The sequence below is a fragment of the Phoxinus phoxinus genome (assembly GCF_949152265.1).
Source record: "Phoxinus phoxinus genome assembly, chromosome: 20".
NCBI lineage: Eukaryota > Metazoa > Chordata > Actinopteri > Cypriniformes > Leuciscidae > Phoxinus > Phoxinus phoxinus.
In genome coordinates, this window is record NC_136895.1 from 27682220 (window position 1) to 27704950 (window position 22731).

Here is a 22731-nt window from a genome sequence, read left to right on the forward strand (position 1 = left end):
GGACGAGATCCAGCTCCGCCCCCTGGATCTAGATCTAACTCCGCCCCCTGGATCTAGATCTGACTCCGCCCCCTGGGTCTTGATCCAGCTCTGCCCCCTGTGTCTGGATCTAGATCTAACTCCGCCCCCTGTGTCTGGGTCTAGATCTAACTCCGCCCTCTGGGTCTGGATCTAGATCTAACTCCGCCCCCTGGATCTAGATCTCACTCCGCCCCCTGGATCTAGATCTCACTCCGCCCCCTGGATCTAGATCTGACTCCGTCCCCTGGATCTGGATCCAGCTCCGCCCCCTGTGTCTGGATCTAGATCTAACTCCGCCCCCTGGATCTAGATCTAACTCCGCCCCCTGGATCTAGATCTGACTCCGTTCCCTTGGATCTGGATCCAGCTCCGCCCCCTGTGTCTGGATCTAGATCTAACTCCTAGATCTAATCTAAATATTTTACCAATATTGTACCAATAAACGTATTGGTTTGTAATATCGAGTCTTCTGATAAACAGTGATTAATAAACAGCCTATTAATTCTTAATATGTTGAATATATTCTTAATTCTGAGAAATGTTTTGGCATAAGCAAAAACAAAGATGAAAATAAATTTGCAACCATTTAAATCACAAAACAACATTACATCAATATAATGGTATAATTAACAATAGAAATATGTTTTATATTATTTACAAATAAAACACTTGTGTTTTAATATTTAACATTATTAAATATCTATAATGCTTAAAATGCTTTTATTAGTATAGTCTAACAGTATAAATAAAAATAGAATGTTTAAGTGTCTGTTAGCCAATAATTATTAATTATCGGTATAAGTCAAAAAGGCAACATTTGTCAATCTCTTTAAAACAATGTCTACTATACCTGCGTTACACTATACTGTACAAAATTCCACTCTGCTTATACTACAACCAACTATTATATGGTATATTATAGTACAACGTAATAATGATTATATAGATATATACATGGTTTGGTGAAGTCAGAAATCACTTCTGTGGTGTGTTTTGAGTTATGTTTCTGACATCGTTTGCTTTCTTTCTATCAGATTACAGCGCTTCATCTCCAGAACCGCCATCTTCGCCACTTTCTCTGAGCGAAAAGCCCAGTGAGACCAACTCCTCTTCTTTGCTCTTCATCCCTACGGCTGAGCCCGTGGACCCGGAGCAATGGGAGAGTGATTCTGAATCTAGCGGGTTCCCCCTCCCCCCCTCCCCCGCGCCATCAAGAGCAAGTGCTGAAGGCCACGCCCCCTCCACAGCCACGGCCACGCCCCCTGCCCTCGGACTGGCCCGTCAGAACCGAGAAGAGGCCACAGCCGGGCCTGACAAACGCCTGGCGTCCCAGGACCCGTTTGATGACGAGAGGGGCCGTGAAGTCACGCAAGCACCCACCGCTCCTGAAATCGGGCCCCTGCCCAGCCGGGAGCCCCTGCAGCCTGACGTACTGCACCGGGACGATTCTGAGGAAGAGGAGGATGAGGAAGAGTTGGTGGTTTTCCCCACTGATCCGGACGAGGAGGAAGAGTCTGACTGGCGGTACCTCACGCCGCTCACGACCGGGCCCTCGTCCTCCCCCGCTTCAGATCTGCCGCCGTTGGTCTTCACCGAATCTGCCTGGCAGGGGGCGGAGCTAACCACAGCGGCGGATGAGGAGGGGGCGGAGCTTCGGCACGGCGGCACTGAATATCTTGCCGAAACCGAACTCCACGACTCAGAGCTGTCCCAGGAGGCCGAGCAGGTACTCGATGATTAAAGATACACATTAACTGAGCGCTAATTCAGTTCGAAGCAATTCAAAGAGTCAGTTTGCTTAAATATCGTAACATTGATATTTCCTTTTGTATAAAATGTTCAAACAAGTTTGAAGCAGAGAAAACAGCTCAAGACCTTCAGGTGTAGATACTCTGTTCAAAAATAAAAATATAATAATAAAACATTTTTTTTAATGTATTTGTATGTGACTATGTAAATAATAAATATATAAAACAAATATACAGTATTAAATATAAATGTATTTTAATAATATATCTAATTATAAATAAATGATAAATAGTAAAAAAAACAGATATTATCATTATAATAGATAAATATAACATTTGTTTTTGTAGAAAGAGAGCAAAATCATAAACAGCATGACATTAAGAAAGGTCTCTTGTAAGGATCAATGTTATAATTCTTAAGTTTTAATCATTTTGTGCTTTTTTTTTTTTTTTATATATTTATATTTAGCTTTATTTATTTGTATTTAAGTAAGAGTCATTTTTAGAACTTTAACTCAAACTTAATTCATGTTTTTTTTTAATCTAATATTTAGTAGTTCATTTCATCTTTATTTCAATAACCAAATTAATTTTTCATTTTAGTTAACAATAACAAGAAGTACGTCATGTGTCTTTTTCTTTTTCGCATTGTGCTAATTTGATGTGTCTTTTTCATTATAACTGTGAGAAAAACCCCTGATTTTTTTTTTTTTTGAATTCCACAGGGTGCTCTTGGTATAATATCCTCAGTTGTTTGTTTGGATGAAGTATGTCATGTCTTGATGGAAATGATTTTACGATTGATTTATCTGAATGCTAGGAGGAGTAATGCGTTTATAGATTTGTTCTCCAGGCCGCACGGCAGGTTGTCAGTGAGCGTTTCGACAAACCACAACAATTCAATGCAATAAAGTGGCTGTTAGAACAAACACCCTCTTTTTCTCATTCTGTGCAGGTGATTTGTGTCGACTGGAGCAACCTCGCAGGAAAGGGCTACGTTATACTCAACATGACGGACAACTTTGACTGTGTAAGTAACTTTTTGTTACAAAAACCCAACAAGACGGACAACTTTGACTGTGTACGTTATTTTTTGTTACAAAAACCCAACAAGACGGACAACTTTGAGTGTGTAAGTCATTTTTTGTTACAAAAACCCAACAAGACGGACAACTTTGACTGTGTAAGTCATTTTTTGTTACAAAAACCCAACAAGACGGACAACTTTGAGTGTGTAAGTAACTTTTTGTTACAAAAACCCAACAAGACGGACAACTTTGAGTGTGTAAGTCATTTTTTGTTACAAAAACCCAACAAGACGGACAACTTTGACTGTGTAAGTCATTTTTTGTTACAAAAACCCAACAAGACGGACAACTTTGAGTGTGTAAGTAACTTTTTGTTACAAAAACCCAACAAGACGGACAACTTTGACTGTGTACGTTATTTTTTGTTACAAAAACCCAACAAGACGGACAACTTTGAGTGTGTAAGTCATTTTTTGTTACAAAAACCCAACAAGACGGACAACTTTGACTGTGTAAGTAACTTTTTGTTACAAAAACCCAACAAGACGGACAACTTTGACTGTGTACGTTATTTTTTGTTACAAAAACCCAACAAGACAGACAACTTTGACTGTGTAAGTCATTTTTTGTTACAAAAACCCAACAAGACGGACAACTTTGACTGTGTACGTAATTTTTTGTTACAAAAACCCCACATGACGGACAACTTAGACTGTGTACGTTATTTTTTGTTACAAAAACCCAACATGACGGACAACTTTAACTGTGTACGTCATTTTTTGTTACAAAAACCCAACATGACGGACAACTTTGACTGTGTACGTCATTTTTTGTTACAAAAACCCAACATGACGGACAACTTTGCCTGTGTACGTCATTTTTTGTTACAAAAACCCAACATGACGGACAACTTTGCCTGTGTACGTCATTTTTTGTTACAAAAACCCAACATGACGGACAACTTTGACTGTGTACGTTATTTTTTGTTACAAAAACCCAACATGACGGACAACTTTGACTGTGTACGTCATTTTTTGTTACAAAAACCCAACATGACGGACAACTTGGACTGTGCAAGTCATTTTTTCTTACAAAAACCCAACATGACGGACAACTTTGACTGTGTACGTTATTTTTTGTTACAAAAACCCAACATGACGGACAACTTTAAGTGTGTAATTTTTTCTTACAAAAACCCCACATGACGGACAACTTTGTCATTTTTTGTTACAAAAACCCCACATGACGGACAACTTTGAGTGTGCAAGTCATTTTCAAGTCACAAAAACCCACCCAGAAAACTCTTCCTAACCCTAACCACCATGCATTGTTCTTGCATGAACAAAACAAGTCACCTTCTCTTCATAAAAATCCAGTCACGATTTGATGTAATCGCTCTTAGTGACGGTGTGTTCTGTTCAGACTCTCGCTTCACGTACTGCAGCAGAGATGCTCTCTGTCTCTGAAACATGCTGACTGCACAACTAACCACGCTCAGCACAAACAATGACACACGCTGGGAGCTCAGAGCGCATTCGTTTTATTACAATCCTCACGCTCTCTGGCCTTTATAGTGAAGAACAAAGAAAAATGTGATTCTTAATCTTATGTACTAGTTAGCGGAGCTGCGAAACACACACACAGAGGCAAACGCTCTTGCACTCGATTAATCTTGAGCTTTTGTAGTTGACATTTATGTCTCATTTAAAGAGATAGTTCGTCCAAAAACGAAGTCAGTCAGCAGAGCTACTAAATTTACAGAATGACACGATAAAAGTGGTACTAATGATATTTGACATCCAAACTAGCGTAACGTGTTTTGGTCCACCTGAATGTATGGCAGCAAAAATGAGATTTGAGAGTTAAATTTGGTGTTATCTAATGGCTTCAGTAGTTATATTGACAACTTTTACGATGGTTTTCTGTCATTTTTGGAGCCTGACAGTCCCAGTTCCCATGCGTTTTGGTTTAATAATTGGCCATCAGTAAGAGTAAAGATGAAAAAGCAGATCATTTGGTTTCTTGAGAATTTGATGAGAAACTTTGTTTATTTTGAGATGTCTGACCAGTGTTATTTTAGTATCATTACTAAGTATTTATTAATATTAATTAATTTTTATTTTTATATTTTCCATGTAAATTTGTTGTTTTAGACATTTGTAATGCCTATTTAGTATTTAATTTTTAATTTAATTTTAGCAATTCAACTTAAACTAGACTAAAATATACACATAACACGCAGAAGAAAAAAACGGTATTGTGGCCATGCATTATGAATGAATTATCATGATTTATTCATTTGTAACTACGTTTTGCTAATTCGTTCCCTCGTTTTAGTAAGTCCTGGCTGTGTTGTGCTAATCTGTTCCCTCGTTATCGTGGCAGCATTGTGCTAATCCGTTCCCTCGTTTTAGTAAATCGTGGCAGCGTTGTGCTAATTCGTTCCCCTTGTTTTAGTAAATGGTGGCAACGTTGTGCTAATTCGTTCCCCTTGTTTTAGTAAATGGTGGCAACGTTGTGCTAATTCGTTCCCCTTGTTTTAGTAAATGGTGGCAGCGTTGTGCTTATTCGTTCCCCTTGTTTTAGTAAATCGTGGCAGCGTTGTGCTAATTCGTTCCCCTTGTTTTAGTAAATCGTGGCAGCGTTGTGCTAATTCGTTCCCCTTGTTTTAGTAAATGGTGGCAACGTTGTGCTAATTCGTTCCCCTTGTTTTAGTAAATGGTGGCAGCGTTGTGCTTATTCGTTCCTTCGTTTTAGTAAATGGTGGCAGCGTTGTGCTTATTCGTTCCTTCGTTTTAGTAAATCGTGGCAGCGTTGTGCTAATCCGTTCCCTCGTTATCGTGGCAGCGTTGTGCTAATTCGTTCCTTTGTTTTAGTAAATCGTGGAAGCGTTGTGCTAATTCGTTCCTTCGTTTTAGTAAATCATGGCAGCGTTGTGCTAATTCGTTCCTTCGTTTTAGTAAATCATGGCAGCGTTGTGCTAATTCGTTCCTTCGTTTTAGTAAATCATGGCAGCGTTGTGCTAATTCGTTCCTTCGTTTTAGTAAATCCTGGCTGTGTTGTGCTAATCCGTTCCCTCGTTATCGTGGCAGCGTTGTGCTAATTCGTTCCTTTGTTTTAGTAAATCCTGACTGTGTTGTGCTAATTCGTTCCTTCGTTTTAGTAAATCATGGCAGCGTTGTGCTAATTCGTTCCTTCGTTTTAGTAAATCATGGCAGCGTTGTGCTAATTCGTTCCTTCGTTTTAGTAAATCCTGGCTGTGTTGTGCTAATCCGTTCCCTCGTTATCGTGGCAGCGTTGTGCTAATTCGTTCCTTTGTTTTAGTAAATCCTGACTGTGTTGTGCTAATCCGTTCCCTCGTTATCGTGGCAGCGTTGTGCTCATTCGCTCCCTCGTTTTAGTAAATGGTGGCAGCGTTGTGCTAATTCGTTCCTTCGTTTTAGTAAATCCTGGCTGTGTTGTGCTAATTCGTTCCTTCGTTTTAGTAAATCCTGACTGTGTAGTGCTAATTCGTTCCCTCGTTTTAGTAAATGGTGGCAGCGTTGTGCTTATTCGTTTCCTTGTTTTAGTAAATCACGGCTGTGTTGTGCTAACCTTTTGCTCTGCTTTGAATCATATTGCTGTCTAAAAAGATTGTCTGATGTTCCTTTCTTTTACATCTTTCTTAACGCACACATCACTGGCACATACACAGTCTCGCCAGTGTAGAAGAGGCCAGTTGTCTGTTGCCACGGTAACGCTCTAGTGGCACGTAATTGCAGCATGATCGCAAAGAGCTGTCCCCCCACTGGCTCCCTGACAGCTGTGTGCTAAACCCTCGACGTCTCCTGCGCTGGAGTGTTTGAACCCGAGCAGCACTGCAGAGCGATTGATCAGAAACCAATGCAGCCCACAGGACGAGAGCGCACGGTCTCTCTCCGTCTGAATGACTCAGCGCTTGCTGGGAATGGCCTGGGGAAAAAAAACTGATTCTGATTTCTGTAGCCTGTCTGATGTGTGTCTGTTTCTGACTGGAGGAAGTCAAGTCTCAGTAACAAAGCAAACCAGTTTTTTTTAGTTATCTGTCTGTCTGGAAGCTCCTGACTCGGATACTGGAGAAACAGAGCGTATTTCATTTCAAGTCGTATTTTATGTCACTTTTCATTTAAATTATATCATCAATAAGTATTTAATTGATTTTGTTAGCTTTATTACAGGAGTATTTTTCTGTTTTTTGTTTTGTTTTGTTTACAAACATGCACTTTACTTTACAATTACTGTATTTTGTATTTATTGATTACACCATTTTAGGATGTACTTAATCATTTAGTTTTTTACTTTGTCCACTATATTACATTTACATACATTTCATTTACATACATTATGTGCACATTTATATGCCCATGTTTTTGCAACATTGTATAATGTCTTAAAGTATTTAATATATAAATAAATAATCTAATATTTTTATAATGAAAAATACATATACCGGTACACAAAATGTCAGAAAATACACCTTAAAAATTTAATATAGCTGACAAAAATAAAATGTATTTTATGTCAGCTATATTACATTTCAATGTGTATTTTCTGACATTTGCATGTATTTTTTTTCATGATAAAAATATAAGATTTTATATTCACATTTATGCTCCCATTTTATTCCATTTATTTACATTTCATGTCTTAGTATTTCACATATTTATTCGATTTTTGATTAGTATTTCTTCATGCTATTTTTCCTCTTTTCTCTTCTCTCCTATATGTTTTTGTAAGCATTTATTTAGAGAAAGCGTGTATTTAGTAAAGGTGTTCTCACACTGAGAATATTCAGCATGAGATTGAATGTAAAACAAAACATGTTTAAGATGAAAAAGTACTGATTTTGACATCACTGTATGGCTCTGTTTTCCCATTGTATTCCTTGTGTGTCTCTCGCAGGACGAGTTTCGTATGGAGAGTGGCGACAGACTTCTGGAGATGCTGGAAAACACTTTCTCCAGAAAGATGAACATCCCACAAGGATCCTGGCTCATTTTCCTCAGCAAACCCACACAACAGGACCACCAGCTCCTGATGGCTTTAGCCAGCGAGCAGGGTAACACACACACACACACACACACACACACACAAACACACTTACTCAGGGCCTCTGTGGTTAAATATAATGTCATGTTTATGGTTTAGAGAGGTGTTAATAATTTGTAAGCTTTTAATTTCATGCACTATATAAAGGATAAAAATAGTATGTATTAGGCCTATCTCACACATCTCTGTTCAGGGCATTAGTTAGATGTCATATCTTACAAAGCCTGACAAAGGTCGTATTACGTCACAAAAGCAAAAGAATAACACGAGAGATTATATTTTGCACACAGACAATAGGGCCCGTTTAAGTACCATTAAGATGTTTTGCGTTGTGACATTTTCAGCAGCTTTTTTATGACAGTGAAGCACTCAATTGATATTATTGTATTAAAGAAAATTATTTAAATGTTGTATTTGTTGTAATTTATGCAAAATTATTTTAAAAAATGGATTCAGATAGAATAATTTTCTCTATTACACTTATTGGATAGCAATGCGGAAATGTTTGGTGTAAATGTGCTTAGTTGTCATTAAAGTATAATGTCACAGTGCAAAAACTCTTCATGGTTTTCAACTTTTACTTTATTTTTCTCTTTTGATTCAACAATTCTTCATTGATAAACAACATTCTATAATATTTTTTGTCTAATTTTCTGTTCATTATGTGAAGAAATCATAGCCCCAAAAGACGTCCTGTCAATGCTGGGGGAAATCAGAAGAGGTCTATATGAGGTGGGACTGAAATGTAGCGATATTTAATAATAATAATAATCCATTTAATTCATGCATTGAAAGTTGTGAATGATTTATGTAGCATGAATAACTTTATGCAATAAATAACTCAAATTAACTTTTTTTTTAGATTGGAATCCAGAATTATTCCACCGTAAACACGTGCCACTCGAGGCCCAGTCAGACCCGCAGCGACTACGGGAAGCTGTTTGTTGTTTTAGTGATCATCGGATCGGTGTGTGTGCTCATTATTGCGTCTGGAATCATCTATATCTGCTGGCAGCGCCGTTTACCCAAACTCAAGAACATGGTAGGTTGAATCGACAATAGACCATTTTTCACATTTCCGGGTTTCTCAGAAGAAAAGTCGTCATAATTGGGTAAACTTTTATAGCGGTGAATCAACATCACAGTCTGTGAAAAGGGTCCATGGTGTTCACGCGTCAAAATGTTCTGTGGTAATCGAGATTGTGGCACAAACACTGTCAATATTATGCTAATTATACTGTAGTATTATTATTGATTTATTACACTGATCCGCCTCATTTAGTTTGTTTTTATTTGTCTACTATATTATGTGATACGTTTTACTTTTTTATTTTAAATTTTGTGCACATTTATACTCCCACTTTATTTATTTTTTACAACATTTTGTATTTTAAAGTATTTCACATATTTATTTGTGTCCTTCTATTTTATATATTGTTATATTTTATGTTGTTTTATTTTACATATGAGTTAATATGACCATAATTATATATTAACAGTGATAACTAGTTTTTTGTTGTTGTAATTTGATGAAAAGGTAGGCTAATATAATTTACGATGTTGATGACCGTTAAAACGCGTCATCATCACAGTCTGTGAAAAGGGTCCATGGTGTTCAAGTGTCAAAATGTTCTGTGGTAATCATTATGGCACAACACAAACACTGTCAACATAGAGCTTGAGCGCAATTAATAATGGATCTCGAATGCTAATTACTAACCTCAACACTCTCTGAGTGACGTTTTGGGTTCACTGATTGATTATTTATCTTATTTTTTGGTTTGTCTCCTCCGTGCCTCATCAAGTCGCGAGGCGAAGAGCTCCACTTTGTGGAGAACGGTTGCCATGACAACCCAACACTGGACGTAACGAGCGACAGCCAATCAGAGATGCAGGAGAAGAAACTCAGCGCCAATGGGGTGACGACGGGCGCGGACGGCGGGAGCGGTTGGCAGGTGCTCGTCAACAAGCCCGGGAAAGAGGAGGAAGACAACCAAGAGGAAGATACTCACCTTTAATCCCGGGAAACAACCAGCAAAACGGCATGGGAAAGCAGCATCGCATTAAAGACTATGAAGGCACTAAACATTTTCAAGCTTTTTCGAAACATCTGCTGTATAAAATGTGATGTCTTTTGGCGTGTATGATGTTTTTCTTTATCTGCATTACTTAATTCAGACGGACTAAACTAACTAAAGTGCTTTAAAATGCGAGTTGTATATGATTATGGGACAATTTTTAGTGCAGGAGCTAATCATTAGTATTTATTCAAATCGAATGTGTCAAACAATCAGTAGGGCATTTTAGGGTTTAAAGTTGTTAGAAAATTGTTTCTTGCACTGTTGAAGCAATAGTTCACCCCAAAAATATGAAATATGTCGTTTTAATCTACCACATGTTGTTCCAAACTTTACTATTTTTCTGTGAGAATTTTTTTTTAAAGGGCACCTATTATGACATTTAAAATGTTCCTAATGTGGTTGTGGGATTCCCCAACAACAGTTTTACATGCATGCAATGACAAAAAACACTTTTGTTTTCGTATAATATGCATTTATTTTTACCTGATTTGCTCACCGACTCCCAAATGATTCGTTCAACGACTCGTTTTTCCAAACCCCTCCTCTGCGCGACGCTAATCTGCGTTGATTGGTCAGATGACCCAGCAGTGTTTACAGAGATAATACTTATTTTTAACACGGAGTACAATGATGCTTTTATCAATTAAATCGTGTTATAATAATGATTATAGTCCACTGCTTTGTAGTTTGTAGTAAAAAAAACTAAAAATAAGATAAAGAATTTAATGTTATGTTAGCGAGCATAGCCCAGAGTTCATATTGTAAAAGCACAATCAGTCTTTGTTTGCGTTAGCCCGATGCATAAACATAACGTTTATACAAAATAAAAATGCAGTTACGTTACTACGAGGTATTATTCTATTCTTTAAGACAACTCCGAAAACAACGACAAACACTTCACATATCTAAATACAATTGCCATTGAAGCAGGGGCGTAGAATTTAGTAGGGACGCTAGGGACGTGTCCCTACCAATATCGAGTGACACTGATATATCCCTAGCAATAATTTCGATCAAAACTAAAAATATATGTCTCCGTCCCCACCAATTTCAAAATCAAACCTATGCCACTGCATTGAAGACCTAGAAGCTAAACGGTGCGTACACAACAAACAAAATAATAATTAAGCATGCTACATAAAACATAAAAGCAATAATTATTAATAACACTTACAGGTTGTGATACGGAGGAGGAAGCTGATGCAAATACACTTCCTTCAATATCATCCGGCTCGCGAATCCAAGTTTGATTGCATTTAAAAAGCAATCTTCTTCAAAATGGCGCGAACAAAGCACAAGGCTCGGACTATACTTCTGTGGTATAGTTGTATATATGAATTGTAACCACTTAGTCTTCAAATGCTCCTCCTTGGGCAGATTAAAAAAGTTGGCTTTTGAGTCGCACTTCAGAACACAGCGTCTCGTCGCCATGATGTTTTCCTTGGCCTTGGAGCGCAATAAGTGGGCGTATCGTATTCAAATAACTTGACAAATTGACGTCATCTAGTCAGAGAAAAAGCTTCGGTCTTCTAACGATTCATAAAAATGACTCAGTCGACTCTTACTTTTGAAAGACAATAACTTTATATACGGTGCACTTTCATATTTCAAACTTTGCAAGATGTTTTTGTTCACTTAGATCTATGTTACACACTACATGAAAGGTACATTTCAAAATTCCATAATAGGTGCCCTTTAATTTAGAAGGAACTTCACAAGTTAATTTCCACACAACAACGGACGTTAAGTTCCAAAAAAAGTAGAATATATTGGCTTGTGTTGTGTGCTGTACAAGACATCTGAAGTAATTCTATTGAACTTCCGTTTTTGTGTTAGCTCTGTATATTTCTATGGTATTTCTATGCTGTCAAAGAGTAATAAGAGTTAATGGTAGAAAGCTGGTAGAGTTAATGAAAGTTATCTTGAGCATTGTAATGTGAAGCAAATGTCTTAAATGTCAGTAGACCGGGAACATTTCATTCATAAATTTGTAAGATCTTACCTTCATGCTGTGGAAATACAAACCGAAGACAAAACAAGCGCGGGGCTACAGAAGGTCAATAGCTTTGTACAAGTTTTTGTAAGGTAGCCTACTCCGATGATGACCAATGGCAATCTCTAAAAGTTTTACGGAAATAACTTCTTAAAGATTCTTCAGAAGTTATTTCGTAGAAAAACGTCACACGCGGGTTTGAAACGACATGAAAGTGATTAAATGATTTTTCATTTTTGGGTGAATTACAGAAAAAAAAAACGTGTACTTGAAGACAGAGAAAGAGATTGTACCAAGGATTTTTGTTGTTTTCTTGAATATGTAGACAGTGTATCTCTAATAATACACTATAATCATTCACTTATTTTAATGCAAGTATCTACAGTTAAGCAGGCTGCATATTGTGTTTCTACATGCTGAATGCTGGATGGACGCCTACCTGCCTTGCTCTTTTATTGCGCATCGATCGGAATGGCTGCTCCGTACTGGATAAATGTCGCTCTTTGTCAAGGTTTTTTATATTGCACCTTTAACGTTGCTCGGCACCAACGGCATCCAAAGCAGAACGAGATTCTTCTTACAAAAGAATCTTTAACATAGAAATGTGTCCAATGGCGCTAGGCAATGATTTCTTTGTTTTCTACATGTTTTTAAAAGCAAAATGGTGATAAGTGTAAAAAGTGTTAAACTAGCTATCTTCATGGTGGTTATATTGTTTATGGTACAGTCTGTTTGTCAAAGAACAATCTTATTTGTCACAATCGATAAAAGTCAATTCTTTACTCATTTTAAGTGCATGAAACATTGTAGTACATAATAGTCTATGCACATGTCAGGGGTCAAACTGATTGTACACAATTTAGCAAACGTGAACAGTTAATGTTAAACAGATTTAAATGGTTAGTACTCCAGAACGCTCTATATATAAAACGTACATGCATTTTTTTGGTTCTTTAATACGCCTTGACGTAGGACAGTTTGACGCCAGTGTTGAACGCTTCTGTTTTGTACCGTTCTGTCCTGGTACGAGAGCTATTAGCAAATTTGCACTTTTTCCATTTTGATTTTGTACCTCAAACTGCTTAATGTATCTGATTGTACGGAGACTCGGATCTCGCTGTTTTCTGGTAATTTTATGTTGTCCCACCTCTTAAAAAGGCAAAAAAATAAATGTTTTGAGAAGGCTTGTCTGGTACTTTGTAAACGCACCAGAAAGTTTGACCAGTCACTGCTGCCCCCTACTGAGTGGTGAAGGACTTGCCATGTAAAATTAGCTTCAGTTGAGTTTGAATACATTTTATTTCCCCTAAAATTTACAAAGCAATACAACATTTTAACATTGCATTGGCATGCTTGTAAAACCCTGTGAAAGATGACAAAGTTTGACTTCAAAACGATGGCACTAGAAGATGCATAGGCCCAATATATATATATATATTTAATATGACTTCTGAATTGGATAAAACTGCTTTGATACATTCCATCATGATGATTCTAGAGCACTTCACGTCTACATCCAGAATCTACAATCAAGAGCGACATTAAAAGCATGAACTTTAAAACATCTCGGCATTCTTAACATCAAGTTTTGGCAAACTGTATGAGAAAAGAAATAATTAAAAAATAAATTTCTTGCCATGATGAATATGAAGAGTAATTACTTAAAACACTTAATCAAAGTAGTAATTTTGTAGGAAGATGCTGTCCAGGCCATTGAAGAAGGGCTGATAGTTGTAAATCAAGGCGTTTTTCTCTTCTATTTGCGATGAAAAATGATGATGGTTTTTCATTGCTGAAACGGACAATAAGCACATCATCAATACATACATTTATGACTCTATGCCGCTTAAAATCTCTTGAATGTTGACGGTTTTTGGAACAAACAAGTTATCACCAAGTTAAGTCCAATTAAAATGGTTAAAAAGAAGGCCAAGATGAGATATTTCCAAATTAATAATATTGCAACTTCCATTTTTATAGATGACCCACCTTCAGACACAAAGAACTGGGCAGTGTAGAAACTGGCTTTGACGGCTGAGGAGGTGTGCACCATGCCGGATTTATCAATCCACTCGAACGGGCTTTTCTCTGGGTGCCACTGCACCGCGTAGAAGGGATAATGAGACGCTACAGGATATAGATGTAGTAAAATTATTCACTAGCTAAAAAAATATCTACATGTATACTTCTAAATATAAAACCAACTAGTTAGGGTTTATGAGTAGAAATCAGTTTAATAAGAATCAGCCGACTGTGAGACTGTTTCTGATGGGTTCACACACACACACACACACACACACACACATTGATGTACAGAGACATTCATACCCTCCATGGTGGAAATGAACTCTATCTTGCCGTCTGTATTTGTGGTCAGGACCCTATAAAAACGCTTCAGCTCGGCATTGGCACTGTAATTCTGGAAGAGCAAACCATTTTTATACAGTGAACACACAGTGACTGATCAGTATGCATAAAGCAGTATGGGAAATGCAGAAGTCAACGTTGCTGGTTTTAATGGCAATGTTGGTTTTATGGTTCCATTTTATGCCTTGTGAAATGACTTCAGACAAAAATCCTCATATGCATTGAACGGCTGGACTGGTACCTGCATGGACAAGCTCCAGCTGTGGAAATTAGACGTGATGTTTTCTTCCGCCAGAGACTGAAGAACATCCTTTGGGAATTTTTTGAACAACCTGCTGGTTTTGGCTCCTGTAAAATCACATTAATGAGCAAATGCATGAAACTGGTAAACCAGACATCACAAACCGTGGTTAGCAATTTCCGTCATTTATATATTCGGCCATGTTTATATACAATAGAAGTATGCATTGTTATGTTTCCACCCATTGATTGTCACTTGTAATCGTTGTAATGTGCAACAGTGGTGAGAATGTGATGCATTTGTTGGATACCAACCCTTGCTGAAGGTCAACGGCAGGGTGACCTCTTTGGTGTCGGTCAGGGTCAACAGGTTCTTGTTGCTGGTCAGAACCGTGAGCTGCTGGAAACCTTGACAAGTTCCCCAGATCGGAAAATGATCCGAATCATTATTCGCCTGTCGTAGATCATAAAGACGACGAATCAAAGTACACAGTTTCACTTTATTTTGGTAGTCCCTTTAACACACTCTGTTGATGCTGCACCTACATGTCTACTAACTCTCATTAGAGTATTAATAGAGTATTAGTAGAGTTTGGGTTAGAATAAGTTGGCATAGTTGTAAAGATACTTCTACTCAGGAAAATGTCTGTTGTTTGAGGAGCATCACAATAAAGAGTTAGCAGATATTTAGCAGACGGTCTACTAATACTCGAGTGAAAGTTAGTTTAGTTTGTTACTTTTCAGTAACTTATGTTCAAAAGAATGTGTTGCAGTAAGAACGAATGATGCAAGAATGTTGCAATAAATGGAAGTTCAAAAGGGACCATCAATTTGTTTCACAACAAAGTTTCCATTTTCACATATTTCACATTTTTTTTAAACATACCTTCACATATGACGATTTTTTTTAAACATACCTTCATTGCAAGGTCATAGAAAATCCTCGACACTTTGGCAAACTGAGACTTTTCAATGTCCACATTTCCTCCAGGTAGCAACAAACTAACCAGGTAAAACACAGTTAACAATCAGCAGAATAAAGGTATAAAAAAAACATCCCTTTTGGAAAAGCCAAAAACATGTTTTTTAAACATGGTGTGTCTGTTCTCTAGTTTCCATGTTACAAACACATCTTTATTTTAATGTATCCATTATTTAACCAAGAACATCTCATTGAGTAGATAACACACTCTTCTTCCAGAGAGTCCTGATTTAAGACGGGCGCACATAAAGTTTTACATAAAAGACAAGTACAGGTTTTCCTTTACCTTTAAAACTTGCTCAAAGGAGGAACTGCATTTATCAATTACATTTTGCAATTCGCTCCATGCCCAGGGAGCATTAAAAAAAAGAAGACATTTTTACCAAATGCTGAATGCCTATGAACTTTAAAGCAAATTGGAGTTGTATATCCGGTGCAATAGCGGTTTATGTGATCGGATAAAAGATTAAAAATGTTAAAGGTAGTTTACCCAAAATAGTTGTGTAAACACACGTAGAACAGATCACCATAATCCAACACGGATAGAAAAGTACTTTGCACTATTGTCTTTCTCCACATGGAAAACACCAGCTTATGTCAAACTATTCAGAAACTCACCCATTTATTGCATTGAATAGTTTTTCATACTCCTCCCGTGTCCGATTTATGCTGCAAACAAACATATTTATCTGTGTGTATTCTTTATTTAAAGCTTTTTATATGTATGGCTTATGTTTAACATACCGGATCGGTACAACCCTGGCACCAGCTGACTCCAAGTATTTCACATATGATGCAGCTATATAAGTTCCATTGGGATGAGGGTCGTCCTCCAATTTTTCCTGGGCTAAAATTCCTGAAACACAATAGAAGAAAGGGGATTTCAGTAGTGAAAACATCAGGCTATAGGGGTTTAGCTTGTCAGTCATGCTGGCATCACAACCACGAGAATCACAACCACGAGAGAAACATCCAACCAGACTAGTTTTAACAAGCTAGAGGACCTTTATGCATTATTATTTTTTTGTCAGCAAGGTTAGCCTACGTGGTCTTCCTACCATATGTTTAAACCCATTTACGTGTGGCAGTGACATTGAGGAGTTAATAAATCATTTAGAAGAAACTAGAACGTTCCACCAACGGAGCCCCAGAAAAAGATGCTCCGATAAAAAAGAAAAAAAGACAAAAAGAAAGAAACGCGTGACATTGCAAAAAATATTAGATGTAATATCATAACAGCAGACATCATACACTACTTTAAACGGAATAGCACATTAAAAAATAGCGAAATCGATTTAAATCTCAAATGTTATTCTTACCGATGATTGGTCTGTAATTTAACGGTAAATTACGAGCGCATGATGCTGGAAACCCGCATTGAATAGCGGCGAAGACCGCGAGCACGAGCACCTGGCGATACATCCACCTCAGGTAACACACCAAAGGACGAAATAAATGAAAGCTCCTTGATGCTATCAATAAAGAAGACAATATGTCAGCTCCACTGGCGATGTCAGGCTTTATAACCAAGCTGCACCCGGATCCGCTAATCAACAGTCGTCAGGTTAACCAAACAGCGTTTGACACGCGCGTGAATTATTGAGGCGTGCGTTCTTTCGCGAGGATCAGCTTTGAAGATGAATGAAAGCGAAAAGTCACGGCTGGCCCCGCCCACTTGATTCATCACAATCGCATTACGTTCCTTCATTTAAAATGTTCCCGTTAGGATAGATTATTCTCAATTATGTTTTGTTGTCTAATGACAGCTAATCTAACGTTGTGTTCTCCTCTGTAGAAGATACTTAGAAAAAATAGCATGTAATTGTAAAAAATTAAAAATTAAACACTTAAAATCTTGCTCACACGCCAACAGCAATATTAATAATTTATGAACAGGGAACTCCCCTTTTATATTTTGCAAGCCTTTAATTGTGTTGAATAAGTCTACAGGAGAAATAATGACACGTGGCATAATAAAATTCAGACAAATATGTATTTTGCGTTTAATTTTTTTAAAGGTAGCCTACACTGACAATTACTTTTGCATTTAAAAAGGTGACACATTAAGAAAAGAATAATGTTAACCATGTTGAATATGTGAAGTGAGGGCCAACCCAGACAGCAAGCCAACATTGAATAAATATTAATTTTCCATCTGAATCATCATTATGGTTGATATTAAAACTTCAATGGAAAACAAATGTTGAATCACCATTAATGTATCGATGAAACCTGACGTTATTAATGTTGATGGCAACAACATTGGAACAACATTGATCTATAGTTATCTTTATGATTGATTAAGCATTGATATTTGTTTTACCGGCCGATTGCCAATGTGTTGAAAAGTCATTGATTTAGAGTTGACCGGGAACCCAGCAAACACATTTACGTTGTGGCAACGTCTCTGGCACGTTGCATTTCTGCTATGGCAACGTCGCTGTCTACGTGCTCACAACATTGTAACAACGTAGAATTGTAAGGCCCTGTCCCAAATGGCACACTCCGGACTTGTGGACTTCCTCAGAGTCCACACTTTGGTGACGTCATGTAGTGCAGACCTATAGGGCCCTTAGTGCGAGTCCACGAGGGCGCATTGAGAGGTATTTTTGGGACAGACTCGATCGCCACGCCGGAAATAGGAAGATGGTCCGGTTGTTGTTTAAATATTATATTTCTACATTTACATATGACTCAGTAAAGCCCTGACATTCGGTTATATTTATTTAATGAATCATAATGCGATCGTAGCCTATTATTCAGTGCGCTATTTATGTTTATATAAAATATAAATATATATTTATATTTATGTTTGAGACATCAACCACTGGTTGATGACCATAATGTTTGTATAAACTGTAGGTAATAACTGGTAAAATGTACACATAGGTTATAAAAATAATGATATTTACACTTAAATATTTTCTTCTCATCCATGTTAACGTGAGCGAAAGCTCCTCCCATTTGTTGTCTGATTGGCCTTTTGCAAATTCGCAAGGATTCCTGGGTAGTTAAAGTGCGTGAAGCCTGCATCCATGTGGGCTTCGCGGAAGACCGCTTCAAGGGTACAAAGGGGGCGCTGCTGAGCACACTTCAGAGCGTTAAAATGATGAATGGGACTCGTAGACTCAGCAAGTACGCGCAATTTAAGTCCACGAGACCGAAAGTCCACATCAAGTGCGCCATTTGGGACAGGGCCTAAGACGCGACAGCAACGTTGTTACGTGACATTCAGCAACTGAGAGACTACGTTCTGACAATTTTTTTATATGCTGCTAATAATTTGCCTATAGATATCCCCCATTTAGCATTTTATTAGATAATTATATACTTTTTAAATATTGTTTTTCCTTATAGAGGGTTTTCAGTTTTCACCAACGTCACGTTCTGGGCGGTAACCCGGATGCGCGGCCATTATGGAGGTACTCGGATGTAAACAATAGCATGGATTGCACTGTGTATGTACGACTGAACACATTGTTGCGTGAAATTTTGACAATTAAACTAAAGTTAATATGTGGTAAAGATCTGACCGAGTTAGCTTCTCTAGCCCTTACTGCAATTCTTCCTTCTATTTCTTATCTTGACATAGGCTACATTCAGATTGTCAGTCCAAAAAAGCACACGAAATCCGTTTCAAGCTACATCCATATACCGGCGCAGACAAGAGCGCGGAAAAAAGCTGTAACTTACATACCAGCCTCCTACAGTTCTGCCGCAGGCTCAAGACGCAGTAGTCCAGCGCGGTGGCTACACATTTCCATGTTGTAAAATTTAAATAAGACAACATCTCTATTGCAAATGCAAACCCCTCCATCAACGCAACGTCATTGCCATATTGCCAAAGAGCTGCATGGACACACAGATCGGCTCTGAACTGTTGGGATACACAGCGTGGACATAATTTTAGATCAGATTCCAATCGTATATATAAAGATAATCGGATTTGGACTGACAGTGTGAATGTAGCCGTTGTCAACGTTGTTTCAATATTAAAACATGGTGCAAAATTATGTAGAATCAACGTCAGAGTTCGATGTTGATTCAATGACTTTACGTTGATAACGGAATGTTGATTTAACATATATTTTTTAATGACTGTTTGCTATCTGGGAAGACAGTATGTATTGTGTTGATCATGTGAGTGTACATCATATTTGGCAGTTGTGGCCTAAAGGGAATCAGACTTGTAACCCGAAAGTTGTGGACTCGTCTATACCGGCAGGAAAGTCGTGAAAAAGTGTGTGTGTGTGTGTTAACTACTCACTGCTTGCCGTTTTTCTCGATTGCTTAAACACATTTCTTGAAACTATGCCTCGTATTCTCAAAACAGTGAACACAAATCCATAACGTCTCACCCAATTCCCCAAACATCCTATTTTCAGGTCAAAATGAAGCTCTACACTCAAAAGCATTCACTCTTGCTGAAAAACAAAACTTTGCCCTCAGACTGGACACACAAGCCATAAAAATCACACACACTACAACATAGTCTTACACACTGGTGCAATAAATTCAAAACAACATTTTAAAAACTGGTAAGTTGCTTGTGGTTCCCCCCTCACAAACCTTTTCACTTGATGAACACAAAAGACACAACCAATGGATACATTGGTACATTTTTATACATTCATATACTACAGAATACAACACACACACACACACACACACACACACACACACACACAAAATTTTTTTCACTGTTTTACTCTTTTTTTTTTTCTTTTTTTTACTCTCTCCTCTAAATTTTTTTTTATATTTACTTACGTAAGATGTGTGTGACCATCCATCATATTACAGTGAAAGAGCACACACAAACCTTATTCTAATATGGAATTGTTTTGGAATGGTAAAGAGTGTTGGTCGTGACAGGAGGGCCTCCACTAAAGGATAAAATATAATGAACAAGTCTAAGAATGTTCCACGTATGGTTGAAATACCATCACTGACCTAGAAAGATAACATTCTGGGAGTCAAGTCTATAAAGGAGGAAGGATCTCCCTTCACTGTCACACTCTGCAGACACTCTGTGTGACTGTACGACTGCTGACCTTTTCTTGCAAGAAAAAATCCTCATCAAAGACAATTGGAAATGTTTGTCTCTTATTCAGTGATAGAGTTTTGTTTGCCAGCACACCTCCCTGAAGCTTCTGATGATGGAGGCGACGGTGAAGTGACTCAAATTTGTCTGTACTCGTTGCCCAGACTCCCTCATAATCATACCATTGACAAAGACATGGTCAACTAAAGTGGTTTGAATTTCATCCGAGACCACTTGTCTTCTTGCCCTTCCTCCTTCTCTTTCTTCTCCTATCCCTCCTCGACCTCTTCCTTCATGACTTTCTGGATCCATTGTTCCAAAACTCAACAAACTGATTCGGGCCCTTTTATCTATCTATTGAAGGATCTGATTGATGTGTATTAAATTTTGACACTTGTGTTTTCACCTGGGCAATTGTGTGCTAACTGAGCTGAAGCTGTGCTGACTTGAGTGAACAATATTGAATACTAGTGCTTTCTAAATGATCACATGGTGTAGGCAATGAGAAATAAAGGGATTTGTCTGTACAGTTTTGCCGTGACAGTTCAACAAATCTGACTCGTGTGTCAAAACCAGGGAATAGTGTTTATAGTTTAGTGAAATGGGTGTGCTTTTTGATAAATGGCATTATGGTTTTGAAATTTTAGTTCAAAAGCCTGGTTATAGTGTTTAAGCAATCGAGAAAAACTGTAAGCTAAATATACCTCACGAATGCTGCTAGCATAGGCTAATTTATAGATTGTTGCAACAGGTCTTATGTAAGATTTACACATTGTGGTGTACTTAAATAACGAGGCAAAGCACGCGTTAAACTGCTTTATATCAAATATCGGGGCATCACATACAAAACTCCACATGTGGGTAACAGGTTCCAAACTCGTTATGACATGCGCAGAATCCACACTAGCCAAACTACGGCAAGCCTTTAGGACAACATTAATGCACATATTAAATAGTACTAAATACACCACACACATGTAATTTTTTTTGTAACTTTTATGAAAGATAAAGGATTCTGTATTGTAATGAGAGAGAGAGAGAGAGAGAGAGAGAGAGAGAGAGAGAGAGAGAGAGAGAGAGAGAGAGAGAGAGAGAGAGAGATTAGGCCTGCTAGCGAACTTAAACAAAACAAAGCAATCATCTTAAAACCTAATACAGCTGACTTTTAAACAAGCTAATAAATAACAGACATGCTTGGAAAACCGGATAATAGACCAGGTAAAAAAGTAAATCCAGCCCTGTCTGCTGGTGTCAGGGAGAGACACGGATTCAGTTGCAGGTTCAACAGAAATATACATTTTAGTCTCAAAAATCATATTTAAATAAAAGAGGGTATTTCAAAGTTACACTTCGTTTGGTTTGCCAACTGCGTCCCATCTTCCTCCCTGTTTAGTTGTATTGTTCGTCTTGTGAAAAACTGTAAATAATGTGTGCGCTTATCTTGTTTTTGCATCACCATTATTACACATTACTTATCTGCACTCATTACATGTACCCGTTTGTCTCGGCGTGTGGTTCTTTGTACAGTACACTTGTATGCATTTCTTTTTAATGTCAATTTTATACCCCTAGATTATGTGTGAGGTCACAACACTGAACTGTACTTCATCTTGTATGGGGAAGTCATAATACATGAGAAAATACAGGGCCAATATTCAAATATTAATTCACTTTGGTAATGACACATTCTGTTATTTTTCTTCTGGCAGTTCTCTTAAGCTTTCACTGCAGCAAAAGTGTTGTTGCTGATATCATGTGTTTAAATTATTTCTGCCATTTGATTATCATCTCCTAATCTTCATCAGAGAAGTATATCGCTCTGCAACTCTTCACGCGTCACACGATTGGCTGCTCACTGCAAACGTCACATTTTGATTGGCAAGTGCTCAAGAATGTATAGCCTGATGATCAAAGCTTGATTGGACCGGGACATTTTAAAGCCTGTGTCGTGGCACCAAGTGTTAATATTTTTTTTCTTAGGCTTTTGATAATTCTTATATAAGATTGCCCTTGTGTAACTTCTTTTTGTTATGTTATGTGCACATCATGGACACACCTAGACAAAACAAGAACTAGGTCTAGACACACTTATACACTCACACGCAAGCGGAAACTCAAGTCATGTACTACATTTGAACATTTAACCGCTCGCTATTATATTTC

At 37.8% G+C, this 22731-nt stretch overlaps 2 protein-coding genes across 7 annotated transcripts in view; one reads left to right on the plus strand and one right to left on the minus strand.

Moving 5' to 3' along the window:
* podxl2 (podocalyxin-like 2) overlaps positions 1-12609 on the plus strand; it is a 26487-nt gene extending 13878 nt beyond the window's left edge. For 5 of the 6 annotated variants that reach the window (XM_079592658.1, XM_079592661.1, XM_079592660.1 and 2 more), the window contains exons 3-8: positions 1056-1747; positions 2725-2799; positions 7718-7874; positions 8535-8596; positions 8727-8906; positions 9670-10297. In XM_079592658.1, coding sequence (XP_079448784.1) covers positions 1056-1747; positions 2725-2799; positions 7718-7874; positions 8535-8596; positions 8727-8906; positions 9670-9882 — 1379 coding nt within the window. In that variant the 3' untranslated portion in view covers positions 9883-10297. Of the gene's footprint in view, positions 1-1055; positions 1748-2724; positions 2800-7717; positions 7875-8534; positions 8597-8726; positions 8907-9669 lie in introns of all 6 variants that reach the window. The other variant, XM_079592657.1, reaches the window with a different exon arrangement.
* Positions 12610-12965: 356 nt separating this feature from the next.
* Positions 12966-17212, minus strand: LOC306987997 (gamma-glutamyl hydrolase). The gene is made up of 9 exons (XM_079592691.1): positions 16847-17212; positions 16272-16383; positions 16146-16196; positions 15463-15547; positions 14861-14999; positions 14547-14653; positions 14267-14357; positions 13928-14065; positions 12966-13730 (listed from the first exon to the last, which is right to left on the minus strand). The coding sequence occupies exons 1-9, from the start codon at positions 16947-16949 to the stop codon at positions 13609-13611; spliced, it is 948 nt and encodes a 315-aa protein (XP_079448817.1). The 5' UTR covers positions 16950-17212; the 3' UTR covers positions 12966-13608.
* Between the last annotated feature and the right edge of the window lie 5519 nt (positions 17213-22731).